Source organism: Rhodamnia argentea, chromosome 9 (assembly GCF_020921035.1).
Source record: "Rhodamnia argentea isolate NSW1041297 chromosome 9, ASM2092103v1, whole genome shotgun sequence".
NCBI lineage: Eukaryota > Viridiplantae > Streptophyta > Magnoliopsida > Myrtales > Myrtaceae > Rhodamnia > Rhodamnia argentea.
In genome coordinates this window covers 15,537,602-15,565,142 of record NC_063158.1, presented here as the reverse complement: position 1 = coordinate 15,565,142, position 27,541 = coordinate 15,537,602, and the positions used below count along the sequence as shown (strand labels likewise).

Sequence of the window (27,541 nt, the reverse complement as noted above, 5' to 3'; positions counted from 1 at the left end):
GACTGTGATGAAGCATCTCGCCTAAGTCCACTAAGCTTGTTAGATTCAAATCCATACGCCCGGGCAAGCTCTAACAATACTTGCTCTCGGCTCAAAACTCTTGATGCTTTGCAGCAAATTAGAAGACAGTAATTCTGTGCCATCTCAACTACAGTAGAAACGAAAGCCAATGCCCGGAGATGCTGGTGAGTGTCGAGTTAAAGCAGAGGCCATTCCCTCTCTACGACCAGCCAAAACACCTGAAATGAGGAAATCCCTATACCTCACCATTTATCAGCCATGTAGGAAAGCCTTCTATTCCAACATAAGCACATTGCTTGTCCATTTTAGTTCACGAGGGTTTTGGGGGAGCAGCAAAAATCCCATTGTGGAACTCGAATTGTTGGCACCGAAAGGCTCAACGATGAGGGAGGGCTGTCTCAAAGAGCGATCAAACTTAGGATGATATGTAAAACTCAAGGCGAAGCAGCATTAGCCTTGAATCAAATTCTAAAGCATCTATTTAAACACCCCCCTAACATTTACAAGGAACAAAAAAACAATACACTCTTCGAAACACCCGAGACACGTTACTTGCAACACCACTTTTGGACTAAGTAGCACCGACACCGACATGCGACACGACACACCGACACGTCATTTATATAAAAAAAATAGAGAATTCTGACACCTTAGGACACGTTATATATTAAATGTATATTTTTATATATACATGATAAATTTATTAGGGATTCACAATTATATTTTATTTTTTGCTACCTTGGTATATTAATTTTGGAATGGCTGAGTATATTGACCTAAATATATATATTTGATCCCTAATTTACTGAAAATGTTTAAAATTGATCCCGTGAGTATCGAAATGGTGTGTTAGGATGCAAGACTAGTGTGTCGCTGGCGTGTCCAGAGCACCGACCACTTGTCGGTCACATGTCACAGAGTGTCGGAGAGAGCCGGACACGATACGACACAACATGGAGGCCCTCAAAGAGTGTCGATGCTTCCTAGCTTTTGGATGCGTAATCATCGGGCGATTCTCTAAATTTGCGCAAGGCGGAAGTAAAGCGACAAAATCAGGTTCTAGCATTCGTACTAGCACGAGTATGATCTACTTTAATTGAGAATATCGGACTATATGTCGAGAGTTAAAGTTTGGTTTCTCAACTACTATTCTAAATCGAGAGTTAAAGTTTGGTTTCTCAACCACTATTCTAAATTGAAATCCTATGAACTTCACTCTAGCCACACTTTGTCTCGCACGCATCACCGTCCTAACATGATTCATTTGGAACATAGAAATCACATATTTTAGCTTGTTATCACAAGTAAAGTCTCAGAAAGGCCAAAAAAGGGTGTTGAATGCTTCCTCCAAATTGAAGAAATTCTGAGGCATCGAGTCAATTGCTTCAATTCCAATAGACAAGCATATTATTTCCTTGAACAATAATCTCTGTATTAAATCCATGAATGAAGTCGTTGTTGCGATCTACCTTTCCCTTCTGCTGGGGGTCCGACGGGTTTAGAGGTATTGCCATCGGTCAATGGGGCAAACTCTCCCAAGTCCTACCTTGTGTGATGTTGGATTTTATTTTCATGATTAACAACATAAAAGGTTACTAGGAGTCGATACTAACCTATTGGGGGTCAGCTAGAAACCAATCAAGACATGGGAGTTTTGTCTCGATTCCTACGTGTCAACACTACGCAATCGGTGTTTCTAGGTCTCGGGACTTGTTTATGCTAACTAGATAATTAGCGCCTTTCGGTACCTAACCAGTCAATATCCCCCAAGGTAACCACACATTTTGCCTATCATTCAAAGCCTACCAAGTATATGACCAGTGCTAGATGATCATGCATAATGATTTTATGCCATTTTCATGCAATTATCTATTTAATCATTAACCTAGTACCTAGGAAAGCTATTAACAAGCAATTTATAGAAAGACAGTCTTGTAGTAAAACACTTAATCAGGTAAAACACCCTAAATATAAGTTTGGAATGAACACATGCAAACTATATCTATACTGGCAATATTTGAAATCAATTTTGGTACGAAGATCGAGTATATAGAAATTAGATCGGACTAGACACACTGGTCTTCAAACAATGCCAATCTAGAGCCTAAAAATTCAATTAGGCTAAAGAGGCAATAAAAATCATTTTTCTAGTTTTCTAAAATTTTCAGATTTTAAAAAAAAAATTAATAAGAAAAGTAAAAACGGCGCCGTTTCAGGTTCACTGTGCAGAACCCAAAACGGCGTTACGCAGAGAGGACCAAAAACAGCATCGCATAGTAGAACGAGAAACGGAGATTTTCTGGCCTCTCGAGTCTTACATCGAAATGACGTCGTTGTCCGGGTCTTCACCCACGAACAAAATGATTTCACACTTGGCCTCTGCCCAATGATGTCGCATGGTTCGTGCGGGAAGACTCCAAAACGTCTTCACTTTGACTCCTGCTTGGAACGATGCCACTCGTCCCTTCAGACTTGAACTCCGTGAGACCGTTGGGACCTATTTGATCCAATCGGCATCTCGCCGACGATCGCAAGATCAAATTAACCCATGGGCTAGGAGCGCACAATCCTTGTGCTCCCTAGGGAGACGACGACTGATGCCGCCAACCCCTCCTCCAATCTAGACAAATCTTCAAAGCTTAACCTCTCTCCGGCGCCGTCACCTGTCGGGACCAATTTGGTCCTGCCGGTGGCGCCCCTGTTGTCATCAGTCCAAACCAACCCATGGGCCCGGAGCGTGAGAACGACTCGAACATTGAGCGGTCGACAATTGGTGTCGTCAACCCCTTTGGTGACCTAGAGAATTCGCCAAAGCTCCCCACTCCCAGGCGACCTTGACCTCACAACGTCACTTCGCTTGCTCCTCTATGAGGCCCAAATGACATCGCATCATGGGCCAAGGGGAAACAATGTTGTTTTCTGGTTTTCATCACCAACCAAAAAACGACGACGTACTGACTCGACCCGACCACCCTTATTCAAAGTGGAAAAGGCGTAGGAGGGACCTTTGGAGCCTTATTTGGCTTCACTGGAGCTCCTCGAAAAATTGCCGGATCTGGCCGACCCAAGGGCCAAGAGTGGAAAGTTCGTGCGACCACTAAGATGGCAGTAATCGACTTCGACAATCCCCATGGTGGTTTGGACAATTTCACGAAGGGCCGATATAACTTGCACTTGATGATTGCCTCAAATTCAGCGGAAATTGACCAAATTTGGTCTTCAACATCAAAGAATAAGGCAAGGGCAGAAATATAACAGCCAAAACTCACTACCACATGCATATTTTAGGTCCTTTTTTAAGCGAAAATGATCAGCTCAGTGAGGGGGCTCCGGAGACCTAAATAGGGGATGGGGGAGTTCGAGACTTCACCGACACAAATGGGACCAAATCGAACCGCGACAACAACAAGAGTTTATAGTTAGTAGGTAGTTATGGCAACTATTCGGACAGATCATTGGATCAAGGAAATGACTGGTCTCGACTCGGCGAACTCTTGGCTCAAAAATAGAGCACGCAAAAGGGAGGAGAAGGACCAACCAGGTTTGAAGCCTCTCCGGCAACCTACGACGACTACTTGGCAACTGGGCACTTCATGAGCCAAAGGAAATGAGGCGACCGTGTAGAAACGGCCTTGACTTATTAAAAGAGGAAAATATGCGACCGTGTAGAAATAGCCTGACGAGGAAATAGGACGATCGTGTAAAAACGATCTTGACCTAACAAGGGGGTAGGGCAACCATGCAAAAACAACCTTGACTTGCTAGCATTGAAAAAAGTGAGACAAGCTTTAATGTAGAAACGGCCTTAACCTGTTGAAAAAAGGAAACAGGCGACCGTGTAGAAACGGCCTTGACCTAATGAGGAAACAGAACGACCGTGTAAAAACGGCCTTGACCTGACAAAGGGGCAGGACAACTATGTACAAACGGCCTTGACCAGCCAAGATTAGCTCATTGGGAAAAAATGATCTTTGAATGATGATCAACCTAGAAGGGAAATACCAAATTTCGAACATTTAATGATGTTAGTGAATTAATTTGATTGCACTCGGAAAGAATATCCGAGCGTGGTTCGCTGGGAAAATTGCTTCTTGGTTTGTGGTTTTCTGCAGCTTACAGGTTGGCATCACTTGGGGAAAATGCAACTCCAGAGCTGAACTCACACTTCGGCCTTTGGATTACATTCTTTGGATTGCATTTGCTCTAGGCTGTGTTAGGCCTCACAAACTGAGGAAGCTTGTCATGGAACTGGTCTCGAGACGCTAAAGTTCACCTTACTCATCCAAACAAGGTTAGCTCAAACAAATACAACTACTAACTATTAACTAGGATAGGTCCCTACTCAACTTGGGACTTATCACGGACACTTAGACTATCGACAACGAAGTCTGTCGTCACACCCGATACATGCACAACTCGAACCTTGATCAGCATGCTGACGTCAATGAACTCTGTAGTCACAATTGACCCATGCACAATTTGAACCTTGACGTCACTTAGCATTGTATTTGCTCTAGGTTGTTAGGCTCGCCATACTTGAGAATACTTGCTCGGGGAATGAGTTTCGGGCTATTGAAGGCTCTCCGTACCTGCTCGGGCAAGATTATGTCGGATAAATATTGATACCGTTAGTTATATATGATAGGTCCCTAAACAACTCAAAACTTACCACAAACACTTGAATTACCATTAACGAAGTCTGTCATCACACTTGACAATGCACGACTTGAAACTTGACGTCACTTAGCATCGTACTTGCTCTGGGCTATTAGGCTTGCCGGACTTGAGAATACTTGCTCGGGGAACGGGTTTCGCACTGTTAAAGGCTCTCCGTACTTGCTCGGGTAAGGTTATATCGAACAAATATCGATGTCATCGGGGAAATAGCAGTAAATGCATGTGCAGATAAAGCTAAATCTACCGGCTTGGGAGACTACTTGGCATTATATGATATGACAAACTTCTCTTCAAGTTTAAATGACATCATTGACCGCTAAACTCCATGGGGAAAACCAATTCATGGGGAAAACGACTACTCCTAAAAATGATTTTTGGATGAAAACTTTGGTTCATGAAAAGCAATTTTAATTCATGGAAAGGGTTTATTGAGCATGTCAAGCTAAAGTACCTTATCCGAAAGGGCTTCTCACATACTCTCTCCGGGGATAAATACTCTTGTCACTTCGGGTACTTCATGCCTAAGGTTTCGGACATATTCACAATGCATACAATCTTGGTCAAAGGAACCATAATGTTGGCTTGGTCATGGGTTTACACAAAGGGTTTTCCTGCTTTGAGATCATGTTGGGGAAAATATTTTGATCATTACCTTCACCGGGTTTATAGGCCAAGAACCTAGAAGATAAGACAAGTAATAGTTGGCTCCACTCCTTTAAATAGTAACTTCTTTGTAAAGTCTTCATGTCAAGTCGAAACATCCCAATCGAAAGAAACCTCGAATGGATTGTAATGTCGGTGTGGGAAGGCTTTCAATGCTCGGTTTTCTTTTGGGGTTTTACGAGTTGGTGACTATCCTGGTGTTATTACCAATCTTGCTTCGCTTGAGGAAAGTATATGGCTCAGGGGATACAAATATCTCGAGAGTCCATCGGCTGTCCATTTCTCTTTGGCAAGAAAAGATTTTTACTCTAATATTCACAAAGTTTTTTATTTGAGGTAAGCTTTATGCTTTTCTACATTTAGCTTTCTCCTCACTCTCTAGGTATTGGCATTGCTTTTACTAGGCACACTGCTTTTTTAACCCTTTATTTTTCTCTCTTTTTCTCTTTTTTGCTTTTATCACAAGCTTTCTGGATTCTCAAGACATTTCACATGAACTGGTCTTCCGGTGAATCATGCTCTTCGTCGTAGCATGGGGAGATAATCACCACTCGGGTTTTAGAAATGAATGATTTCTAGTTCAACTTGATTAAGCAAAGGATAATCGGTGTTTGAGTAGAGAAATAAATGCTCTTCTTCATTTCGGGATGCTTCGACCTTCCATGAAGATTCACATGAAATTACCACACAAAGGTTAACGCAAGTGAAAACAATTATATCTTTCTTACCTTTTCTCTTTCTGATTTTCAACTATGGCCTCCTGTATCTACTCCAATGTGGAGTGGTTCTTGACATGGGTATTTTGGACATTCTCCTTACTCAAGCTTAAAGTGACTAACAAGGAACATCTTGTGTATGGAGAAAAGAAGGAACTACCATTCGTCATTTCGGCCCATGTACACGTTGTGAATGAATCTTCTAACCTAAGACACGAATCTTGTTTGCACTTCAATAAATTATCCACGTCGGCGTCGGCGGTGCCATGTAGGACCCTAGTGTCCACTTCATCATGGATTGAATTAGCAAAAGTGTGAAAGGTTTAGGACTCTTTTTTTTTTTATCATTTTTCCTCAACTGCATCTTATAGATTTATACATACAAAAGTGGGTTTTTGAACATTGGGGAGGTGGGAGGTTTTGCAATTAGTATTTATCATAATAGTATTTTCTTCTTCTTCTTCTTTTTATTATTGCCAACATTGTTGTTGCTATTACTACTACTACTACTACTACTACTACTATTATTATTATTATTATAAGATGAGAGGGTTTTATTCATTAATGATGTGCACTTAATTGATTTATTTTTTTCTATGTACTATACAAGCCCGTTATGTTATCATGATAGTAATAATTATTATTATTGTGTTATTATCGCCACTACTATTAATGCTATCATCATCTTCTGTAAAAGTGGGTTTTTGCATATTGACCATTCAAATCCTTCCTTTCTTCATCGACACCCGTTGAGAAACTAAAGGGACAATGGCCACCAATGATTGCATCATGTGGATAGTCATTGCTTCTTCTTCATATAGCAGTACATTACCATTTGGAGGCATTCTAGGTAAACTTGACCTTCGTGCATGGAAAATAAATCTTCGATTTAATAGTGGAGACATTAAATACATTTTTTTTGTTATGTCTTTAGTAAAATTAAGCCATTTCGTTTTGTTTCGACGGTTCACCGTTTGGAATGAAAAGTTGGATTTGGTGATATGAATATATTTTGTGCAAGTTCTAGTTTGGGAATCATTCGGCACCTCTACTTTAGTCATAATCAATTTAGATAACTAATTCACACGAATTGAATTTAGAAAATCCGAAATTGATTTTGGTTATACATTTTTTAAAAAAAATTAAAGACGAATCCATGCAAAGCTTTGATAAATGTCATTTTTGGGAAGACTCTTCAAAATTGGGTCCTCAGGGCTTGTTTGTTTAAGATGCATTAGAACAGGTGCACATGCTTTGCGTGTATCCATGAAAGTGACATTTTAAAAATCATTTAAAATCATACTATTGAGAAATATTTGAGAATTCGACAAAAAAAAAAGGAATATTTGTGACAAAGAAACGAATGGAAATACAACACGAAAATTGTGATATTATACACACGCGCGCTACACAAGACACACACATATATATATTTATATATATGATGCAAAGTGAAAATCATTTCAAAAATCAATTTTTTGAAGGTTGTACTAATACCGAAAGTACAAAAATATATAAAAATAAAGAATGCGAGTGATAATATAATATCACAATTTTGCGCATTTGTCAAAGGACAAAAGACTTGTTAAATAAGTGGAAGGAGGACATTTGAAAGAAAATAAAATGATTCATATCCCATAAAAGTTGGATGCCCTCTTTACCTCTTTTATATTATAGATATAGATAAAGGGAAAACATTTTTCACCAAAAATTCATAATAATATCTAATTTGACAACAAGTGAACAAGTTATAGGCAAAAATGTGCCTGTCAACATCTACATGCATTTCCTCTGACCCCCCCAAAAAAAAAAAACATCTACATGAATTTTCGATGCTTTCCACAAAGAAAAAGTTTACGCAGGCACTTTGCAATGTTCATTCCCTTTATTTGAGACGATTTAAGCACTTGAGGCATTATTTGGAATAGCAAAGAAAGTAAAGGATAAAAATACACTTTAATCGGGTCATTTTTTGAAATGATTTAAGCACTTGAGACATTATTTGGAATAATATTCACTTCAAACCTTTATTTGAGAAAATGGGGACTCTTCAAGTGTTTATTTGAAATTTTTCCAAAAATAAATGGTTTCTTAAACTTGATTATAAACAAACAAACTCTAAGGCTTCATTCGTTTCGCGAAAAATAAATAATTTAAAAAATATTTTTAAAAAAAGAATTGCGTGTGTTGTTTACAAAAATTAGTGAAGAAAAAATATTTCCGTCATTCATATATTTAAATATATTCTGTTATCAATATTTTTATTAATTAATTATTTTTAATTGCACAAATGATCAGTTTAAGAGAATTATTTGTTTTTCGCAAAAAAAAAAAGAGGATAAAAAAATATGCAGAAAATAAATATCAGTCAGCGTGCTTTTTCGAACTAAAAAACCCACACACAGCCAGTGTGGGCCCCCGGCACGGAAATCGACCGTTGCTTCCGCACCTTGCTCCTCCCTCGGACGCCCCCATTCAAATTCGAAAATTCGAAAGGACACGACCTGCTCTGCAATAAAGGAAAAAGTTGCCACCTTTCTCGCTTATTGTCTTCTTGAAATCGCAGCTTCTGTCTGTAAAATTTTCTCCCTTTTCCAGGATGAATCCGCGACGACCACTCGTTTGTGCTCGCTCATCAGAAATAGATTAGACCCCGCTTGTCTGAACAAGCTCATGATGATTCTGCTGAATCTGATTGGCCGTTCTTGATTTGAATACCCAGCTTGATCTTATGTTGGAGTTCATTTTTTAATCGCTTTTTATGTTTCCAGAATATCGAGTTGCGACTCTCTTCCTCTGCTTTAGTTTGAACTTCACCCAAGCTTAGAGCTTTCTTGGATCGCAACGTTCATGATGAGAGAGGAGAACCCATTGGAGAACCCCGCGAAGGTCCTGCGATTTGCCGACCAGAATCAGATGCCGAGGGCTCAAAACGCCAGGGGGAATGGCCATTCTTCGAAACTTCGGTCTGCCTCTTCGTGGGGTTCGCACATAGTGAAAGGTCTCACTGCTGACAAGAAAACCAAGGTCTTGACCACCACTGTTCATACGAAAAAAGTGCCTCTCTCAGGCTCCGACGTCTCCAACCAGAAGAATCAGAGCTCGGTCTCACATTCTCGGGTCAAACGGTCTCTGATCGGTGACTTGTCCTGCTCGTCGAATTCGGCTCAGGTCTATCCGCAGCTGCATCAGACTCACCGCAGGCAGGGCTCGCGCGACCTGTTCCTTGAATTGGACCAACTGAGGGGCTTGCTTCAAGAGTCCAAGGAAAGGGAGTTCAAGCTTCAGGCAGAGTTGACAGAGTGTAAGAGGAACCCAAGGGTATTGGACCTCGAAAGGGAAGTGGAAGTGAAGAAGAGCGAAATTGATGAGTTTAGGAGGAGAGTTGAGTTGTTGGAGTGTGAGAAACGAAACTTATCGGGGCAACTGTCGTCAGTTCCTGTGGAAGAGGCTTTGAGGCGAGAGGACCGCGAGAGTTCAGCCATTTTGTCATGTCCGCATGATCTGGGAATGGAAGTTTTGGAACTGAGACGGTTGAATAAGGAATTGCAGCTTCAGAAGAGGAGTCTTGCTTGTAGGCTTTCCACTGTGGAATCTCAGCTGGCTACCCTTGCTAAGGGTTCAGAGGTAATTATCATGAATCAAACCTGTTTTGTCTCTTGATTTGACATTGGTTAGAATGTGTTCTTTTTTTTATGAATGGATGTCGCAATTGCCGATGGATTCTACTATTTGAGTGCCCCTGAATAACGATATTCACAGATAAGGCTACTTTACCTGGGTATAAAGAGGAAGTAAGCAATAGACTCACAAGGCAAACTTCTAAAGTGAACCCAGTCCTTACGCCGAACGTGTTCCGTTTCTCTAGCCTCGGTCGAATGTTGGTATAAATACAGGATGGTGCAGTTTTTCTAATTAGGAAAAGAATCTTTTATATTGCCATTTTTGCTTGTGTTTGCCCTACTGATCATCTGTTACAAGTACAGAGCTTTGCTTCTTTTTGCTTCTTTCTGTGCTTATCATGCTCTTGTTGGTTTATCTAGAGTGACATAGTGGCAAAGATTAAAGCAGAGGCTTCTTTACTTAGACATACAAACGAAGACCTGTGTAAACAAGTGGAAGGTTTACAAATGAGTCGGTTAAATGAAGTTGAGGAATTAGCCTATTTGAGATGGGTAAATTCCTGTTTACGAAACGAGCTGCGCAACACTGGGGCAGAGGTTATTTCTGATAGAGCATCAAGCCCGGACTCCGGTGAAACAGATAACGATTCTATAAGCTCATTATCATGTCAAAGCAGTGAGTCTATAGAGTACAGTAATGCCAGAAGGGTGAGTATAATAAAAAAGTTGAAGAAATGGCCTCTTACTGATGAGGACTTGTCAAATCGGGAGTGCCCTGCTAACAATTTACAAGAAAATTGGTTCCCCTTGGAAGAAGAAAGAAGCCCCAGAAGGCATTCCATAAGTGGGCTGAAATGCAGTGCAGAAGATATTGTGCTGACCAAGAGGAGGCAATCTGATGGGTTCATGTGCTCAAAAGAAAATGAAAAGGGCATGGAGCCACTTATGCCGACAATATGTGAATGGGGTCTCTCACAAAGACCACAGTTGTATACAAATTGTCAAGAAACAAGTAAATTAGTTGTTCCTTTTGAAGTTGAGAAAAGGACTTTGCGTATTCCAAATCCCCCGCCAAGGCCTTCGTGTACTTTTTCCACTGAATCTAAGAAAGATTGCACTGTCCCAATTCCAGTGCCTCCACCGCCTCCGCCTCCGCCACTGCCGTCCAAGTTATTTGGTAAAGGAACTGCTGGAACAGTGAAGCGGGCTCCTCAAGTAGTTGAGTTTTACCATTCACTAATGAAGAGAGATTCCAGGAAGGATTCTTTGAGTGGAGGAGCCTGTGATGCTTCAGATGTTGCAAATGTTCGCAGCAGCATGATTGGAGAAATCGAAAACCGTTCCTCACATTTGCTTGCTGTAAGTAGCTTTTGAACAACAATTTGTTTTCAGTTTTGTCACAGTGAAATGGAAGAGCAAAGAACCCTCTTTTCGTTGCAGTTGCCTCCAGCGTATGAGTCTTTTTTTATATAAAGAATCTAACAGAAACATATCATGCCTTATTTTGGTTAGCATTGCTTATATATGAAATTATTTGGGTCATACTGGGCATAATTAAGGGCTGTCTTGTTATATTCAGATAAAGGCAGACGTGGAGATCCAAGGAGAATTTGTCAATTCTTTGATAAGAGAGGTGAATAATGCAGTTTATAAGAACATTGAAGACGTTGTGGCCTTTGTGAAGTGGCTTGACGATGAGCTTTGCTTTCTTGTAAGTTGATTGTACTCGAGATGTATCGCTCAAAATAATCTATTATTGTAATCTTCTGTTGGGTCATATTTATTGACGCATTTGTTGGCATTTTTTAGGAAGTCTTTTGAGATAATATGTCTCCCCAAAATGTTGTTGTATTTGATGAATTTTATATATAATAAACAACTTCAAATACACAAAGTAAATAATGCACACATTAGGCATATTGAGTGCTTAAAAAGTTGAGAATGTAGACTCTCATGAGGTTATGGGTAAAGTGGTTCTGATAGTTCTTGCTGTGTACTCGAATAAGGTTGATGAGAGGGCTGTTCTAAAGCATTTTGATTGGCCTGAGAAGAAAGCTGATACATTAAGAGAAGCAGCCTTTGGCTACAGAGACCTCAAGAAGCTGGAGTCAGAAGTGTGTCATTACAAAGATGACTTGCGGATCCCATGTGATGTTGCATTGAAGAAAATGGTTAATATGTCTGAGAAGTACGAACTACATGCATTTGAACATTTTCTTTCTTGAGATCCTACTGTTGTCCTATGTAGTTATGGTTGCTATATCTGCTTTGCCACTGCCAGGATGGAGCGTACTATTTACAACCTTCTCCGAACACGAGAGTTTTTGATGCGGAATTGCAAGGAATGTCAAATTCCAGTTGACTGGATGCTGGACAATGGAATCATATCCAAGGTACAACTTGTGAAGTCATCGTGCTTTTTTCCCGTTTTCTGTAGGAAGATGAGTGTATTGAGATATAATTCAATGAGACACTCCTTCAAATTTTCAGTTTCTTCATTTTCGTATTATATTTGCTCCAATCAATCAAAATGTGGTGCTATACGTGGACAGAGACAGTTAAGCCAGTAGAGCACATCTCAATTGTATAGCCTCTACTTTCCCCACTATCTCTTAATTGATCTGGTGATTTTTAGTTTATACTCACAGAAAAAATTTGAGATGCATGGATGATGAATCTCATAAACGTCTTTCTGATATTAGAGATGAATATAGTGCTGAGAATTCATAAGGTACAATTTCCTTAAATGTGGAGTTTGTTTCATGAACCTCTCAACAAAAGTTCCATTGGTGTTCGTTATTGGTTGTGAGTCATGCTCATAAAGCATGAGGGGATGCAATGCAACAGTAACTTTAAGACGTGATCAACTTCCTAGACTTCCATGTCTACACATCTCTAGTCTTTGTTCATCCAGCGAACTCAAAGAATATGATGATTAAGTGAGAATGAGCAATCCATTTTATGTCGTAGATAAAGATTGGCTCGGTCAAGTTGGCTCAGAAGTACATGAAGAGAGTGGCCATGGAACTTCAGCTTAAGGCTACAGCTGATAAAGATCCTGCAATGGACTACATGCTACTCCAAGGAGTGAGATTTGCTTTCAGAATTCATCAGGTTTAACAAATTAATTTCTCTTGCCCAACATTAGCATTTCAATTTGCAATGCATCTGTGGTTTGCATTCTTATTGCTTCCTGTCCAAATTCACTTGTGTTGTTGCTGCGATTCATAACACTTGAGAATTCAGTCACAGTTGCTGAACAGGTGTAATGACATAACAATATTTATGCAACCGGTTGCATTTAGTGGGCAAAATGAATCAATTGTTATTGTTAGTGAGATCATGAACTATGAAGAGCAGAGACCTTGTTTGTTAGAATATATGTTCTTTTTGTGTGTGGATTCCCCTAGATTTGAATAAGGTTCAATCTGAACAAATAATTGGGTTAAGGTTGGTTTCTAATGACAATGTGTTGAGGTGTATATTACGTGGTGAAAAAGAAAGTCCACGTGTACTAAACTACATCAAGTGAAACCGACAAGGGGCTACATAACTTTGAGACGAACTGTCAGATCAATGTCCGAAGATCTCCCATACAAGGATGATCAGCGTCCGTAGATTGCGCCCGTGCATGGATTGAGAGCTCTAGTCCCAGTTTCTTGTATTTGTATGTGGAACTAGCATGTTAATACGGTTTTGTGCTGACTGATGTATAAGCTTCATATCACTTAAAATCCTTTGCATTTTTCTCCCAACGACAAGCTTTACATTGCGATCTATCGTGCTTATAAACAGTTAGGAATTTACCAGTTTCCGTCGAAAACTTCAGCAAAAACTAATTCCTCAGTAGTTTGCTATCACATGTGCCATAAATAACTAGTCGTCGGATGTAGAAGAATGATGTCTGTTTCATTTCTGTCCTTATGCAGTTTGCAGGCGGATTTGATTCGGAGACAATGCAAGCATTCGAGGAGCTCCGCAACCTTGCCAACTTACTGAACAAGAAGTGAAAAGGGGGCTGGATGATGAGGGCGCATTATGCACCGGATCGCTGTATGCAAAAGGACTCCATACATGGGCTTACCTTCTCAGTAAGCCTGCAAAGGCACACATTGTCCGAGTCAATACTTTTAGATTCTGCAAGATTTTTGTGGGAGAAGTGGGTTTGTGGTCCGAGTTTGCTTGTGTTTAGATAGAATAATGTCTGAAAAGGTTTGGTGTGAGGTCGGAAAGAGTAGCTTTTCTGTGTGATTGTAAACCATATTGAATGATGGGATGGCAAAGCATTTAGATTGCGACCCATTTGACACCAGACTGAAAACGGCACGGGGCATAACGTGAAATACAGAGAAAATGATCAACGTACACCTATTCAACGATGAAAATGGAAAAGGAGTTGCATTGGAGGTAGGCTGGCTATACTTAGAGGCGACCTTGCAACACCAAATGACAGTGACACAAGGAATTGCATGGAATATACGTTTGTTTTGTAAAAAATGAATGATTTGGAAAATATTTTTTCACAAATGATAACGTGTGCCACTTGAAATAATTAGCCAATAAAAAATATTTTCATTATAGACAGCAGTTTATGTTTAATCATTTGTGTAGATAATAAGACTTTCTACCTTCATTCATTTTGTGAGGGATATGAGATACCATCTTTTGAAAAATATATTTCAAATCATCCTTTTTTCGTGAAATAAATGGAATCATGGTAAAAAAGAAATCTACACACAACATTGCACGACTTGATATGATGCATACAAATACTATATTGATGTGATTGAATATATTTACCTTGGGAGAATATCGATTCACTTATAAAATAAAATAACAAACTATGGTACATGATATTTTCCCAACTTAGATATATTTACTAAAGCAATTTCACAAAAAAAAAATATAGGGCTTGACATTTGGAAAATCCTTTTAAAGAGGATGTGCCTTTGGGAATGGCTTTTGTTAGTTATGTAATTAGATGTTAGGTAAAGTCCTACACCGAGTCCTACTCACTAGCTTAGTTGCCATCAATTGAGTTTGGAACCCGGAACAAACTGCGAGTGCTAAGTTAAAGGAAGTTGAGGATGACATCAAGTGCTACAACAATCGGATGGCCGAGACAAGGGGTCATGATTTTTGTGGCTAAGCTACCTTAAAAAATCCATCCTCAATTTGGATCACAGGATGCAGCTCACTTGTATGAAACTAGAATCGCTAGAAATTGCTAATCGGCCATGCGACGGTGAATTCATTCCAAGCCTGGTACACATTAACCGTATCACTATGGGAGTTGACCATGGATGAAGTTGTTACACTAAGGAGGATGCCGAAGGCAGAGACGAAAGTTATCTAAAAAAATCCTAACCCTATTGTACGTAAGCCAATTCGGCTTTAAACCTTTCAATTCTTTCAATTTACTCTCGGACCTTATAACAACTTGTTAATTTACTCACAAACCTTTCATCGTGCCAATTTAATCTTTAAATTTTTTGATGATTTACAAAATTTAGTCCTATAACATTCTAACCTTTCGGTGTAGATCGTGCCCCGTAAGACGACTAACTTGACTAGATCGCCACATCGCCTATTTACAACCAAAATTAGTCGAAAGGACCGAATTGATAAATTGATAAAATGACTAAATCGAAAAATCATTAAAAAGGTTTATGACTGAATTGACATAACTGAAAGTGTTGTGACTAGATTGGTAAGCTATCAAAAGCTTTAGAATTACATCAGCACAATTGTACGATTCCCAACTAAATTAGCTGCCGTATAATAAATTTAGGACGTTTTGGACAAATTTTCCAAAGACAGAGCTGTTGATTGGAGCAAAATCATAAAAATGTGGGCATCAGAAGATGCAGCCCCATCACCTCTTTTTCAAATGCTTGTTGAGTATTTTGCTTTGACATTACTTCACATAAGAAAAGCAAAATACCTCTCAGTTCAACTTAGAGATTGAGCTCAAAAAATTATAGGAAACTTAAAATAGCAAGTGATATAATGACTTGAGCAAGTATTTAACTTCTAAATTTTTTTCAATCGAGCTTTCATGGCTTTTCACATAAGCATGATCAACAATGGTGAATTCCATTAATTTTATGTTCAGACAGTGTGTGAATACGACATGAACTAGCACCCTGAAGTTTAATGTAATAGAAGTTTTTTTTTTTTTTTGAGAGGGGGGGTTTCAAAATGTTATAGACGCTTGGCACCTCTAAAAATATGCAGTTTTGGGTGGTTAAATAAAAATGCAAAAACAAAATTAAAATAAAATGGAGCAATTGAGAGCCTAATTGGAATTGAGAAGAAGTGGAGAGTAAAATTACAATCATACCCTCTCATTTGTGAGGTCAATGGAAAAGTCAATTATGAGAATAAGTCCGACTTTCATTTTAATTGAAAATTCAGTTGTTTTATAGAACCGCACTGTTTCACTTGGAATTATAAGAGGTCAATGACTACGTCAAGGAAATAGAAAATTTTCGATTTTACTTCCACTTATATTTTAAATGGAAAGCAAATGAATTGTAAGTTTATGTTATTTATCAGTTTTGTATTTATAATAGGATTAATACCACAAAAAATCTCAAATTGATACATTTATAAAAAATTTACTTCAAATTATTTTTTTTTACCATAAAAAATATAAACTGGTACATTTGTGGTAAATTTATCCTAAACTAGACACACCGTGACAAATTTATCTCAAACTGGTACACTTGTGACAAATTTACCATCCGTTAATTTTAGTTAAATTTAGCCTCACGTGGTAGTTGACAAGTATATTAATTTGAGGTTTTTATCCTATATTTGTCGTATGTTTATTAAATTGAGATTTTTTTTATATTAACTCAATTTAACGAAGGGTAAATTTGTCACGGATGCATCAATTTGGGGTATTTCGTAATCAAAAGAATTAATTTATGGTAAATCTATCACATGCGTACCAGGTAAAGGTTTTTTGTGGTGAAAAAAATAGTTTGAGGTAAATTTATCACATGTGTATCAATTTAAGATTTTTCGTGGTCAAAAAATAGTTTGGGGTAAATTTATCATAGGTGTGCTGGTTTAGGATTTTTTTTTAATGGTATTAACCCTTTATAAATATTAATCTCTGAGAGGGTATTTTTGTACTTCCACTCCCTTTGTTCTTTGGCACGAGCCAATATTCTTCTTTTCTTCTTTTGTATTTTCTTTTCCCCAAATAATGTTTGTTCTGTTACTCGAGAAACAACTGACGACCTGCGATTGATCTTTCTGTCTTTCCCGGTTCTAGGGTTTCCTTCCCCCTTCGTCTTCTTCCTCTTCGCTTCGTCGATCGACTTCGACCCCCCACAGCCACAGAGGCAGCTTCGTCGCTCCCCCCCCACCGAACAGACGAGTCCAAGTTGCAATCTTTGCAAAATCCTGCGCAGATCCCGTGATTCCTCGCCGGGGTCGCATAGTGTCGGAGGAAAAAAAATTGGCGAGCCCGAGCAAGACGGCCCAGAAATGGGAAGCATGTTGATCGCCCAGGAGGGATCGGGCACAACGGCGAGAGCCTGATTTTGGTTTCCCAAGTGGGAGAATTTTTGGATGCATGAGGCTGTTCAGGGGATATAATGAGGGGTGTCTGGCGGCCCGAAGACGGCAATAATCTTTCGACCTCGAGTTCTTCTTCGCAGCGCAATCAACAGCAGACGCATGCGCTTCGAGCTATTTCTGGGCACGCTGCAAGTCATCCGAGGTGAAATTGAGCTCGATTGTTTAATCCGTCGCGCGCTTTGTTTCTCTTTTGGATTCTTGGTGATGCCCATTCAGGATATGGACGATTTTTCAAATGTGGTGCATGTTGAGCTCCTGAGATATTGTGGGCATTGTATGATCTGGATGTGCTTTAATTTACGTGGTAGGATCTGAGCGTGAGGAATTGGATCTGTCTATGTGATTTAGTCCGTAGCTTGGTGTCATTACCAAATTTTCTGGCCTGAGCAGGAGGGTCTCTTCTCAATTGATCCAAATTCTTCGGAAGAATTGTTTCTCTTGATCATTTGGGAAATTATCGCTGATCTCTTCTTCTTTTTTGTTATAATTCTGCAAAGTGAGTCTTGAGTCAAGAGGCTTGTGTCTCTCTGTTGGAAATGGTAATATTATCATTGAAGCAATCTTGCCATTCTATTGAATCGCGCATTCGAGCCCTTTTTCACCATTTTCAATTCAGTGTGCATCTCGTTAGCCAAACATTCGACTCTTGTATGGTACGTATCTTGTAGCTTAGGATTTCAACAACTATGCATGCGTGTATTTTGTAAGTATGTAGTTGTTCATCAGCATGTCTTACCACCTAGATTAATTTATTACAGATAAGGATGGCACGGATTATATTCATTTTGACAATTTCAAAAACAAGGACCTTTTTTTTCATGGTTGGCTTTCGCTTTTGAAGCTCTTGTGCATGGGGTTGGCACCCTGTTGATTTTTTTTTTTTTTTTGTAATTTATAGAATTAGTATTCTTTTATAGTAATTAATTCATTTAAAAGACACCAAGGGTATGCCAAACCATTTTCAAATCCCAGTACCGTAGAGGATTCTAGTTGGGCAGGATGGTATTTACATCAGGACTCATTCTGTGTTCATACCAAATATCCAAAGTAAAAAGCCAAGAGTCCTTAATTTTTGCAAAATCGCTCTCCGAATCATAAAAAATTATCTTGATTCTCTCCCTCCAAGTCAGCCAAAAATCTCCAGAGGGATCATCTGAATCTTCTTTCTCTTTTCTTTGCATTGACCCATTCAATGCCTACGCTGGACCAAGCCAAATTTGAAAGCATTCTTGACCAACTACATTGTAGCAATAAATGGTCAATAGTTTCCACCACCTCTTTACAGAGCCACTGCCTCTCTGCCAAGGTTTTACCTTGGTTTTGCATGTTATTGAGAGTTAGTATTCTTCCTCAAGACACATTCCACGTGATAAAAGGGAATCCTTGTTGGTGCTCTTCTTCCAAAGTTGAGGTACTTTCCATTATTCATGTTCGGGTGAAAATGAAAAGCATTTTGATTGAATCTTTGAATCGGTTAATCTCTCATTGCTTCTTAGCATTTATTTTGAGAAGAAAGGGCATCAATCTAAACTTGATGGTCCCGAGTGTAAAAATTCTTATTTATGTCAGGAAGAAAAGTACACCTATTATTGTTGCAGAATGGCCAGATTTTTCTGGTCAAGGCCCAGTGGTTTAGGTATGATAATTTCCCTTAGCAATGATGTTTTTACATGTCTCTTAATTTGTAGAGGAACCTTTCATTTGCATCAAATAACGATTTCACCGATGGAGAGATAATCGCTCTCTCCCAGTCCCTCTGTTTTTTGATCTTGGAATAATTGAGTAAGTTGCTAAGAGACTGCATAGCATGATAGCCAACCTGCTTTGGGCAACTAAGCAAATGAAATTCCCCAACTACAATAGATCAGGCTTTGGTGATTGGACATGGAAATTTTCTTACTGAGCAATTCAGTGCTTGTTATGCCTTATTTTTCTAACTCTATCCTTATGATTATACCAAGTCATTCTTTTCTTTTCTGTTCAGTATTGCTGCACATATCTTCTGATATATATTTCTTATTTCCAGCACTAGCAATGTCTTTAAACTCCTAGTGCAAAGAGAGGTCTCTCCACGATCAAAACATTCATCGAAGAAGTTGTGGAGAGAAGCTTCCAAGTGCCAGCCCTATCCATTCCAGCAAAGTTGTGAAGCAGTGAGAGATGTGAGACAGGGTCTCATATCATGGTATTTTCTCGGACTTATGATGTGATTTTATTTGAAACATGGGTTCCGGTATAATTTTTTTGTCCTTATTATTTTTTTTTCTAACGATGAATGAGAATCTGTAGCAGACAGCCTTTTTGCCATTATTTTATTGACTGTTTTGAGCATGATTATTTTGGCAGGGTGGAGGCAGTATCACTGCGGCATTTGTCTGCCAAATATTGTCCACTTGTGCCCCCTCCAAGATCAACAATTGCAGCTGCCTTTAGCCCTGATGGAAAAATACTTGCTTCTACTCAGTGAGTTGAAGATCCTTATGTGTTTGGATAATGGCGGTCACTGTTAATGTTGAGTGCTATTCTGACTTAGAGCAGTGTATGTGCCATTTATCAAGTCGGATTGTTTTTCTTTGTCGCAGTGGAGATCATACAGTGAAACTTATTGATTCTCAGACAGGAAGTTGCTCGAAGGTGTTAAGGGGTCATCGGAGGACACCGTGGGTGGTGAGTCTCTGTTATAGGGCTCCTTGAGTATGCTAAGTATGATTTAGCGCTCTATTTTAGCTTTATCTTAGTTATTTCTCAAATTTGCAGGTAAGATTTCATCCCCTGTATCCGGAGATCCTTGCAAGTGGAAGTCTGGATCATGAAGTTCGCCTGTGGGATGCAAATACTGCAGAGTGCATAGGATCACGCAATTTTTGTAATTGTCGTTCTGATTTCCCTTCCCTGACATATCTTAAGAAACTATGTGGATTGTGGGACTTGTGAAGAAGATTTTTCTGTGCTGTCTTTTCTACAGACCGCCCTATTGCATCAATTGCATTCCATGCTCGAGGAGAGCTTCTTGCTGTTGCATCTGGTCACAAGGTGGGGATTTTACTTTGAATTCTGGTGGATTGCTAAGTTTGGATTAGTTTTGGAGGCTTTGACATTGTATTTCCTATTAGTTGTACATATGGCACTACAATAGGAGAGGAGAGACATCATCACCAGCTATTGTCCTGAGGACGCTGCGATCTCTTAGAGCTGTGCATTTCCACCCGCACGCAGCTCCTTTTCTTTTAACAGCTGAGGTGAAGTCTATATCATTAGCACTTTCTTCCTTCAACCATAGCTTCTGTTAATGTTAGCAATTTGTTTATCTGCAGGTCAATGACCTTGACTCGGCAGATTCAGCTATGACTCTTGCAACTTCTCCTGGTTATTTGCACTACCCTCCTCCTACTCTATATTTTACCGATGCTCATTCTCATGAAAGATCTAGGTTGGCGGATGAACTGCCCCTCATGCCTTTACCATTACTGATGTGGCCTTCCTTTGCTCGAGATGATGGAAGAGTACCTTTGCAGCGCATAGATGGGGATGTTGGTCTTAATGGACAGCAAAGGGTTGATTCATCTTCTTCAGTGCGCCTTTTGAACTATTCAACGCCATCAGGGCAGTATGAACTCCTTCTGTCTCCAGTTGAAAGTGGTAACTCTCCTTCCATGCCTGAAGAGACAGGAAATAATGCCCTCTCAAGTGCAATGGAAACTGAAGTAAGTCAATCTGCGGTGGATACTGCGGAGGATATGGAAGTGCAACCTGAAGAGAGAAATACTCAAATTTTCTCTTTTAGCGACCCGAGATTTTGGGAGCTACCTTTATTGCACGGATGGTTCGTTGGTCAGACCCAAGCTGGTCCCCGAGCTGTACGTCAATCAAGTCCTGGAGATATTGAAACTCAATCTTCTTTTGGTGAGGTTGCAAGTGTTTCACCACTCACATCTGGAGCGATGCCAAGTGGCATGGACCCATCCCGGTTTGGTGGAAGAACTGGGTCTAGATTACGCCCTCCTGGATCTCGTGGGATGCACACAACTGGACTTAATAATGATGGACCACGAGATGAAAACGATCCTCAATCTGTTGTTAGTAAACTCAGGTCTGAACTTGCGGCCTCACTGGCTGCAGCAGCATCTACAGAGTTGCCCTGCACAGTGAAGCTTAGAATATGGCCACATGACATGAAAGATCCTTGTGCACAGCTTGATTTAGAAAGTTGCCGCTTAACTATTCCACATGCAGTTCTATGCAGGTATATCATGTAACTTAGATCTAGACGGTGCTATTAGGTTTCAATTACAGCAATTATAGGCAATGAACTATCTTTTGTACTCTTCCTTTTATTGTTTGTTTTGTTGTTTTTTTTTGGGGGGGTTGGGAGGGGGGGGGAGGGGAAGGATGGAGAGGGAGAGGGAGGGTGTTTGGAGGCAAATGGAGGGACTTTGGGAGGTAGGAATTAAACTAAAAACCTCTTGGGTCTTTGTAACGACCACTTATTACTAGGCGGATCTTTTGTTCCTGAGAAATAATGCTTTTATTGGTGTCCTGTGTAAAGCTGTACACTCGCCTTAACTGGCTAAGTTCGTTTTGAATTTGTTGCAGTGAAATGGGAGCCCATTTTTCTCCATGTGGGAGATTTTTAGCTGCCTGTGTGGCATGTGTGCTGCCTCATTTGGAATCTGAACCCGGATTACATAGTCAAGTCAATCAGGATGTCACAGGAGTGGCAACCTCACCTACGAGACACCCAATTTCTGCTCATCAAATCATGTATGAGCTTAGGATCTATTCCTTGGAGGAGGCAACGTAATGCTCTGATCTTTCACCTTCATTGTGTTGCCCGTTATTTTCGTTAACCTGTGATGCGGAATTTGATATGCTTCACTTGTCCAGATTTGGAACGGTGCTTGCTTCACGACCAGTAAGGGCCGCTCATTGTTTAACCTCCATTCAGGTTAGTATCTTCTGCTCTTGTTTGGGTTTCACAAGATTGTCTGATTACTGTTGTGATTATTCGTAAAATATTTTATGCCATCCCTTCGAATTCTATCCAAGTTTCCTCTATTTCTAACGTTAAGTATTTTCATATCACTCTTGCCATTTGTTTTTAATTTTTTGACTTAGAAGTTTTGTTAGTTATCTGTCAATGTGCCCATGCAGAAGTATTGTCCCTATTCATTTGTCATGGAATTACTAACAACCTCAACAGTAACTTTGGGGCTTTTAATCTGCTGTCTTCATGGGAATAGGAAAGGCTATGATATGTTTCTTTCATTGGCAGATTCTTTGTTTCCCGGGCACACTTCTTCGCTAGCATTTTAAACAAGTAATGTATGGAAAGTTTGCAAAACCTTGTCAATGCCTATTGATTCAAGTTAATTCATGATTGTGCAGTTCTCTCCGACATCTGAACACTTGTTACTTGCCTATGGCCGTCGCCATAATTCACTTCTTAAGAGTATTGTCATCGATGGAGAGAATACGGTGCCTATTTACACCATTTTGGAGGTACAAGTTTATGGTTGTTCCATAGTCAGTTTTGAGTTTCTGCTTTCATTTTGGGTTCAGTTCATCCCTTAATTGGCCATTTTTGTTGAAGTATAATGGGCCATTATTTTTCTTTTCTATGGCGTGAATTAATTCTCTGCTATTGATGTATTTGGGTCATGCGTGTTTGATCCTATTGCAGCCAAATACCTATTTTTTTCGCTATTGTTGGTATCTCTGAACTCTGTTCTGCTATCTTTTTATCAGATTGAATGTGTAACTATACAACATAAGAATGCGTTGTATATTAAATCTATTAGGTTCCATTCTCCCCAGTGGATGTATCTGCTTTGAGCCCATTCCGTCTCTTTATTTGATTTTGTTGAATTTAAATGAACATGCTAGGAGGAATAATACTCGACTCCCACCTACCAAATAGGATTGTAAAGTGGGAAAGTAACTAAATGATAAAACGTGTGCAAGGAGAAATCTGCGAAACAAAAAGTGGGAGAGATGCTGCATCCTTTTTCCTGCAACAAAATTATCTCTTCTTTCGTATGAGTCCTCAAACTGGTGATCAGTAGAAATTCCAATTTGATTAATGCTTTTGGAAGAAATACGAGAATGGTATGCTCATCTGGTAGCTATTTGGCATGAGACATGATGAGGAAACTCAGAGCAGGGACCGGAATTGACCCAGTTAGATTGCTTTGTAATTTGAAATATTCTACAGTTACATCATCTTTGAAACAGCATTATAACGACGTGAAATACTTGAGTTTAAACTGTGATGTACGTCGTTTACTGAAAAATGCACTTAGTGGTGTCCACTTGTAAACATGTTACATTGCTTCCCCAGTGTCATAGATTATAGAAAAACATCTTTGATTGTTAACATATCATATGACCTTACAGTTTGGGCCAATCAAAGTCAATATCTCATGCACTAAGCATATGTCCCGTGATTTTTTGCCTCTATCTGAATTTTAACCGCCAATTTTACCTAAGGTACCAAAACTTCCGTTTCTTTTTGGAGTAACCAAATTCCAGAATCCAAAATCTAAGATGTCATTCCTAATTTTCGACAAAGTCAAGGTGGATATCTTGTTTGCATGCATAGCCTGAATAAGAAACTGGAAGCACAACCGGGGACATCATCCCTAGAGACATTACACTTCTAACTCCATTTCTTTTTCCAGACGAAAAAATTATAATTTCATCAGTTTCAATCATCCGTAACTTTCCTTCAAAGTGTTGTACTGCCCTGCCTCTCATCTCTCAACAATAACATATGATGTTCCCTAATTACTGAAGATATCACAAAGCAGGTAAAGCAGACAAATTGTTACTTGGCACAGTGCCGAGTGGAAGGATGACATATTGCATCAGAAATAACAGTCACTGACATGATTGAGCTGCAAAAGAAGCAGCAGATGTCACGGGAAAGAGGCGAAAGTGTCTTTTTATATTTTATATGCTTTACCTGGTGTTGTGCTTCCAGTTTCTTTTTATATTTTATATGTTTTACCTGATGTTGCCATCTATTTCCGAAAACATATCTGCTTAACGACTTCAATTGCTTGCAACACAGTTTATTGCATGTTAAATGGGAGTAATGTGTGTGTTCAATTTTGTACTTGCTAAAACCTGGCATAAAACTTATCCATATCTATAAAGCATGCCCTCTTTTGGTTGATGAGCGAGATGATAAAATAATCCATACAGCCATGAGAAATGGTGTCATATATACAAGTTTTTACTCTTGATCTCCATTTATCTTCTGGGAAATGCATGGTGGCTATTGTCACTCAGCTAAGTATAATGGACAAATCACCTAATCTCAGTGGCACTGATATTATTGGTATTGGTTGCATGTAATGTTGGAGTAACCTTGTATTGCCTTAAAAATTAATGACATGAACTGTTGAGTGTTGCTTGATGAGCAGCTTTTCACAATCATATATATGTACATTTGAGACAGGTTATTGTCCGTCTTGATTGTTTTGTTCGTATCGCCTCCATCACAAATTTGTTATCCATTAGCTCATATAGGGCATGATATACCTGGAAGGTACTCTAAAAGCAGTGTATCATCATGTGAAGTGCTATTACGTACTGCCGTGAGTTTATGCATTTCTCTCTCTAACTCATTTACTTTTACACAGGTCTACAGAGTTTCTGACATGGAACTTGTGAGAGTTCTTCCGAGTGCGGAGGATGAAGTCAATGTTGCATGCTTTCACCCGTCGGTTGGAGGTGGCCTCATTTATGGAACGAAGGTGAGTGCATGTGATCCAGGATGACTGAATGATCATGTGACTAGGCTTACAAGCTTTTCTTTTACACTTGCATTTCTTTGTCTGAAATTCAGGAAGGCAAGTTGAGGATTCTCCATTATGACAGCTCTCGTGGCTTGAATCTAAAGTCATCTGGTTTTCTTGATGAAAACATGCCAGAGGTGAACAAAGATCTGTTCTTAATCAGTGTTTGCTTATGCATATACAGTTGTCCACGAAATAATGCTGGTCCTTTTGTTTATTGTTGAGCTTTTATTTGTAGAACTACTCTAGTATGTTCTTCATTGGATTTTTTTTTTTTTTTTTTTGTATGTGGTGATTGGGACAGACCTAAAGGAGGTTAAATGGACAACGAACAATCCATAGCAAGTGCGTGGTATTTAAAGACTACTAAACCCTACTTCAAGATGAGATAGGAAACTCTTAATTGTGATCCTAATATCCTAATTCTATTAAACTTCGAAATGTAATATTCAATTCCAAATAGGTAAAGGGAACTTAATAAAATCCTAATGCACTCCAAATTCTAAAAAAAGACTCCTCTCTTAATAAGGGAAAAACCTCTAATCGAGGGATACAATTAGTTCTTGATCTGTCTCTCTTTTTCAAATGATGTTGCCACGTATCACCATCATGGCTGTGTATACTGTTTGGAATGTATAGGTGGGCAACTGTCAGTACTTTGATGTGTTCTTTTCTTTTGGTCCTACAGTGTTGGAACTGAAATTAGCTTTCACTCTCTTTCTTTTCAAATGTCTCTGGAAGGAAGTGTGCCCTCATGATACATTAACTTGGTTCTCTTGGTAGTTCTCGCATGATGTTCCCACCATTGTATCCATTTCTCTTGGTTACTTTATTAAACTGATTAAGGTACCAGCGTTTCACTATGTACTTGAGGAAGTTTTTGGTAGCTGGAGCTGAAAGAAGTTAATTATGCTATGCGGGAGAATCAGTGTATTTTGCATGTTTAGGTCGCTTTATCAGCTTACCTCATTGTTTTTCTTTTACAGGTGCAGACCTATGCTTTGGAATGTTAGTAGCCAACAACTGCAATACGTTTGCGATATGTACTGCTCAACCTTGAAGGTTAGTTCTTTTGAAGTTTCTGTAGTTGGGCATAATTCCCAGTTGTTGGTCAAGATTATTTTATTATCATGATAGGTTATTTGGTGATAGTGATGTGTCCGACGGTGTTGAGGTCGCAACTAGAGTTTCGGATTGGCATAGCCAATATAGTGACTATTGAGTAATCTGCTTTTGTACTCAAAAAGCAGCTGGCTTGCATGAATAGCCCAAAAATGGCGGAGCCATGCGCATATTATGTGGAAATGAATTTCGATCTCCTATATATATAATTTCCCTTTGGTCCAATCAGCCGTAACTGTTCCGTGTAATGTTGAAGTGCTATTTTGAGTACTTGCCTCCATGGAAACATGTAGCCTGTGTCGTTTTAGGAGGTAATAATTGGATATAGCTTTAGCACAGTGTACAATGTGTTCTCAATAAAGTTAATAAGAAAACTGGGATATTTTCTTGCCAAAATAAAAAGATTTCTAGCCCAGTTCGGAAGTGGCACCGGGTCTCGTGTTGGGCTCAGGGTTGAAGTTTCTTCTCTGGGGGCACTTTTCTGAAGCATATTGCACCGAAACGGGGAAAAAGTTCCTAGGGTTTACTATGTTCTCAGATGCTGATCTGAGTTGTTACTATGTGGATGATGATGCAACCTCATGGTCAATTCCAATGCAGATCTTGGCTCAAGTGCAGCTGTATCTATATCTCCACGACGGTAGACCCGTCTGTAGCCACTCTTGGTTCCTCAATCAATTACTAGTCAAAGGCTATTCTGTACCAACTACCATTCTTTGCTGTTTGTGAGGATGTATGTTATCAATCGCAAGAGCATTAGGAAGTTCATCTAACTTGAGATAGATGGGTTAGTGCGAGTCAGAAGTGTCGGGATTCGTGTTGTATATTTGTTTGTCCGCTTTGATATTTACGGACTTATGTAAAAAAGAAAAAAAAGGAGAGAAAAGGAGAAAATTGATGGATGGAAGTTTTAACATTGGGAGATTTGCTGGGTTCTGTTGTTTCTCATCTTTGTAAGGATGCTGTTTATAATCAAATGAAAAGTATGTTTCTCTCGTTTGTTGTTGTGCAAGTGAAGTTGCCTCTCTGTGTTGGCTTTCTACTCACAAGATGAGCCCCGATGTGTCTTTTGCATTATTGCTGTACTGAAACCTTAGTGCTTTCCTATCGTTGATCAATTCTGTGTGGTACCTATAGAAGTCAGGTTTCAGTGTCCCTGTCTATACGTGAAAATGATTAACGTTGGAGTTACCACTAGAAAATGATGATAGGACGACGTCACAATCAATTGTTACCTCGCTAGTATTCAATACCTCGTCTCACCTTTCTTCTTTCTCATTTGGGCCCTCTATCAATCCTCGCGAATCAGTATAAAGCAAAACTCCAG

General features: G+C 39.3%; 2 protein-coding genes across 3 annotated transcripts; both read left to right on the top strand.

Annotated features, from left to right (window-relative positions):
• Positions 1-8,693: 8,693 nt before the first annotated feature.
• LOC115756014 (protein CHUP1, chloroplastic-like) lies at positions 8,694-13,944 on the top strand. Its single transcript, XM_030695685.1, has 7 exons — positions 8,694-9,704; positions 10,121-11,059; positions 11,280-11,411; positions 11,707-11,888; positions 11,982-12,093; positions 12,671-12,814; positions 13,630-13,944. The coding sequence occupies exons 1-7, from the start codon at positions 8,928-8,930 to the stop codon at positions 13,708-13,710; spliced, it is 2,367 nt and encodes a 788-aa protein (XP_030551545.1). The 5' UTR covers positions 8,694-8,927; the 3' UTR covers positions 13,711-13,944.
• Positions 13,945-16,914: 2,970 nt separating this feature from the next.
• LOC115756015 lies at positions 16,915-27,210 on the top strand. 2 transcript variants are annotated; one of them, XR_007199655.1, is made up of 16 exons: positions 16,915-17,435; positions 19,320-19,478; positions 19,640-19,756; positions 19,876-19,960; positions 20,051-20,159; positions 20,259-20,326; positions 20,407-20,532; positions 20,608-20,932; positions 21,014-21,536; positions 21,887-22,090; positions 22,178-22,238; positions 22,679-22,792; positions 24,937-25,050; positions 25,143-25,229; positions 26,079-26,155; positions 26,815-27,210. XR_007199655.1 is itself a non-coding variant. In XM_030695686.2 (15 exons), the coding sequence occupies exons 1-14, from the start codon at positions 17,311-17,313 to the stop codon at positions 26,103-26,105; spliced, it is 2,325 nt and encodes a 774-aa protein (XP_030551546.1). In that variant the 5' UTR covers positions 16,915-17,310; the 3' UTR covers positions 26,106-26,154; positions 26,815-27,210. The 2 variants fall into 2 exon arrangements, 1 of the variants encoding a protein (XP_030551546.1); XM_030695686.2 differs by having other exon boundaries at positions 20,608-21,536; positions 26,079-26,154.
• The last annotated feature ends 331 nt before the right edge of the window (positions 27,211-27,541 follow it).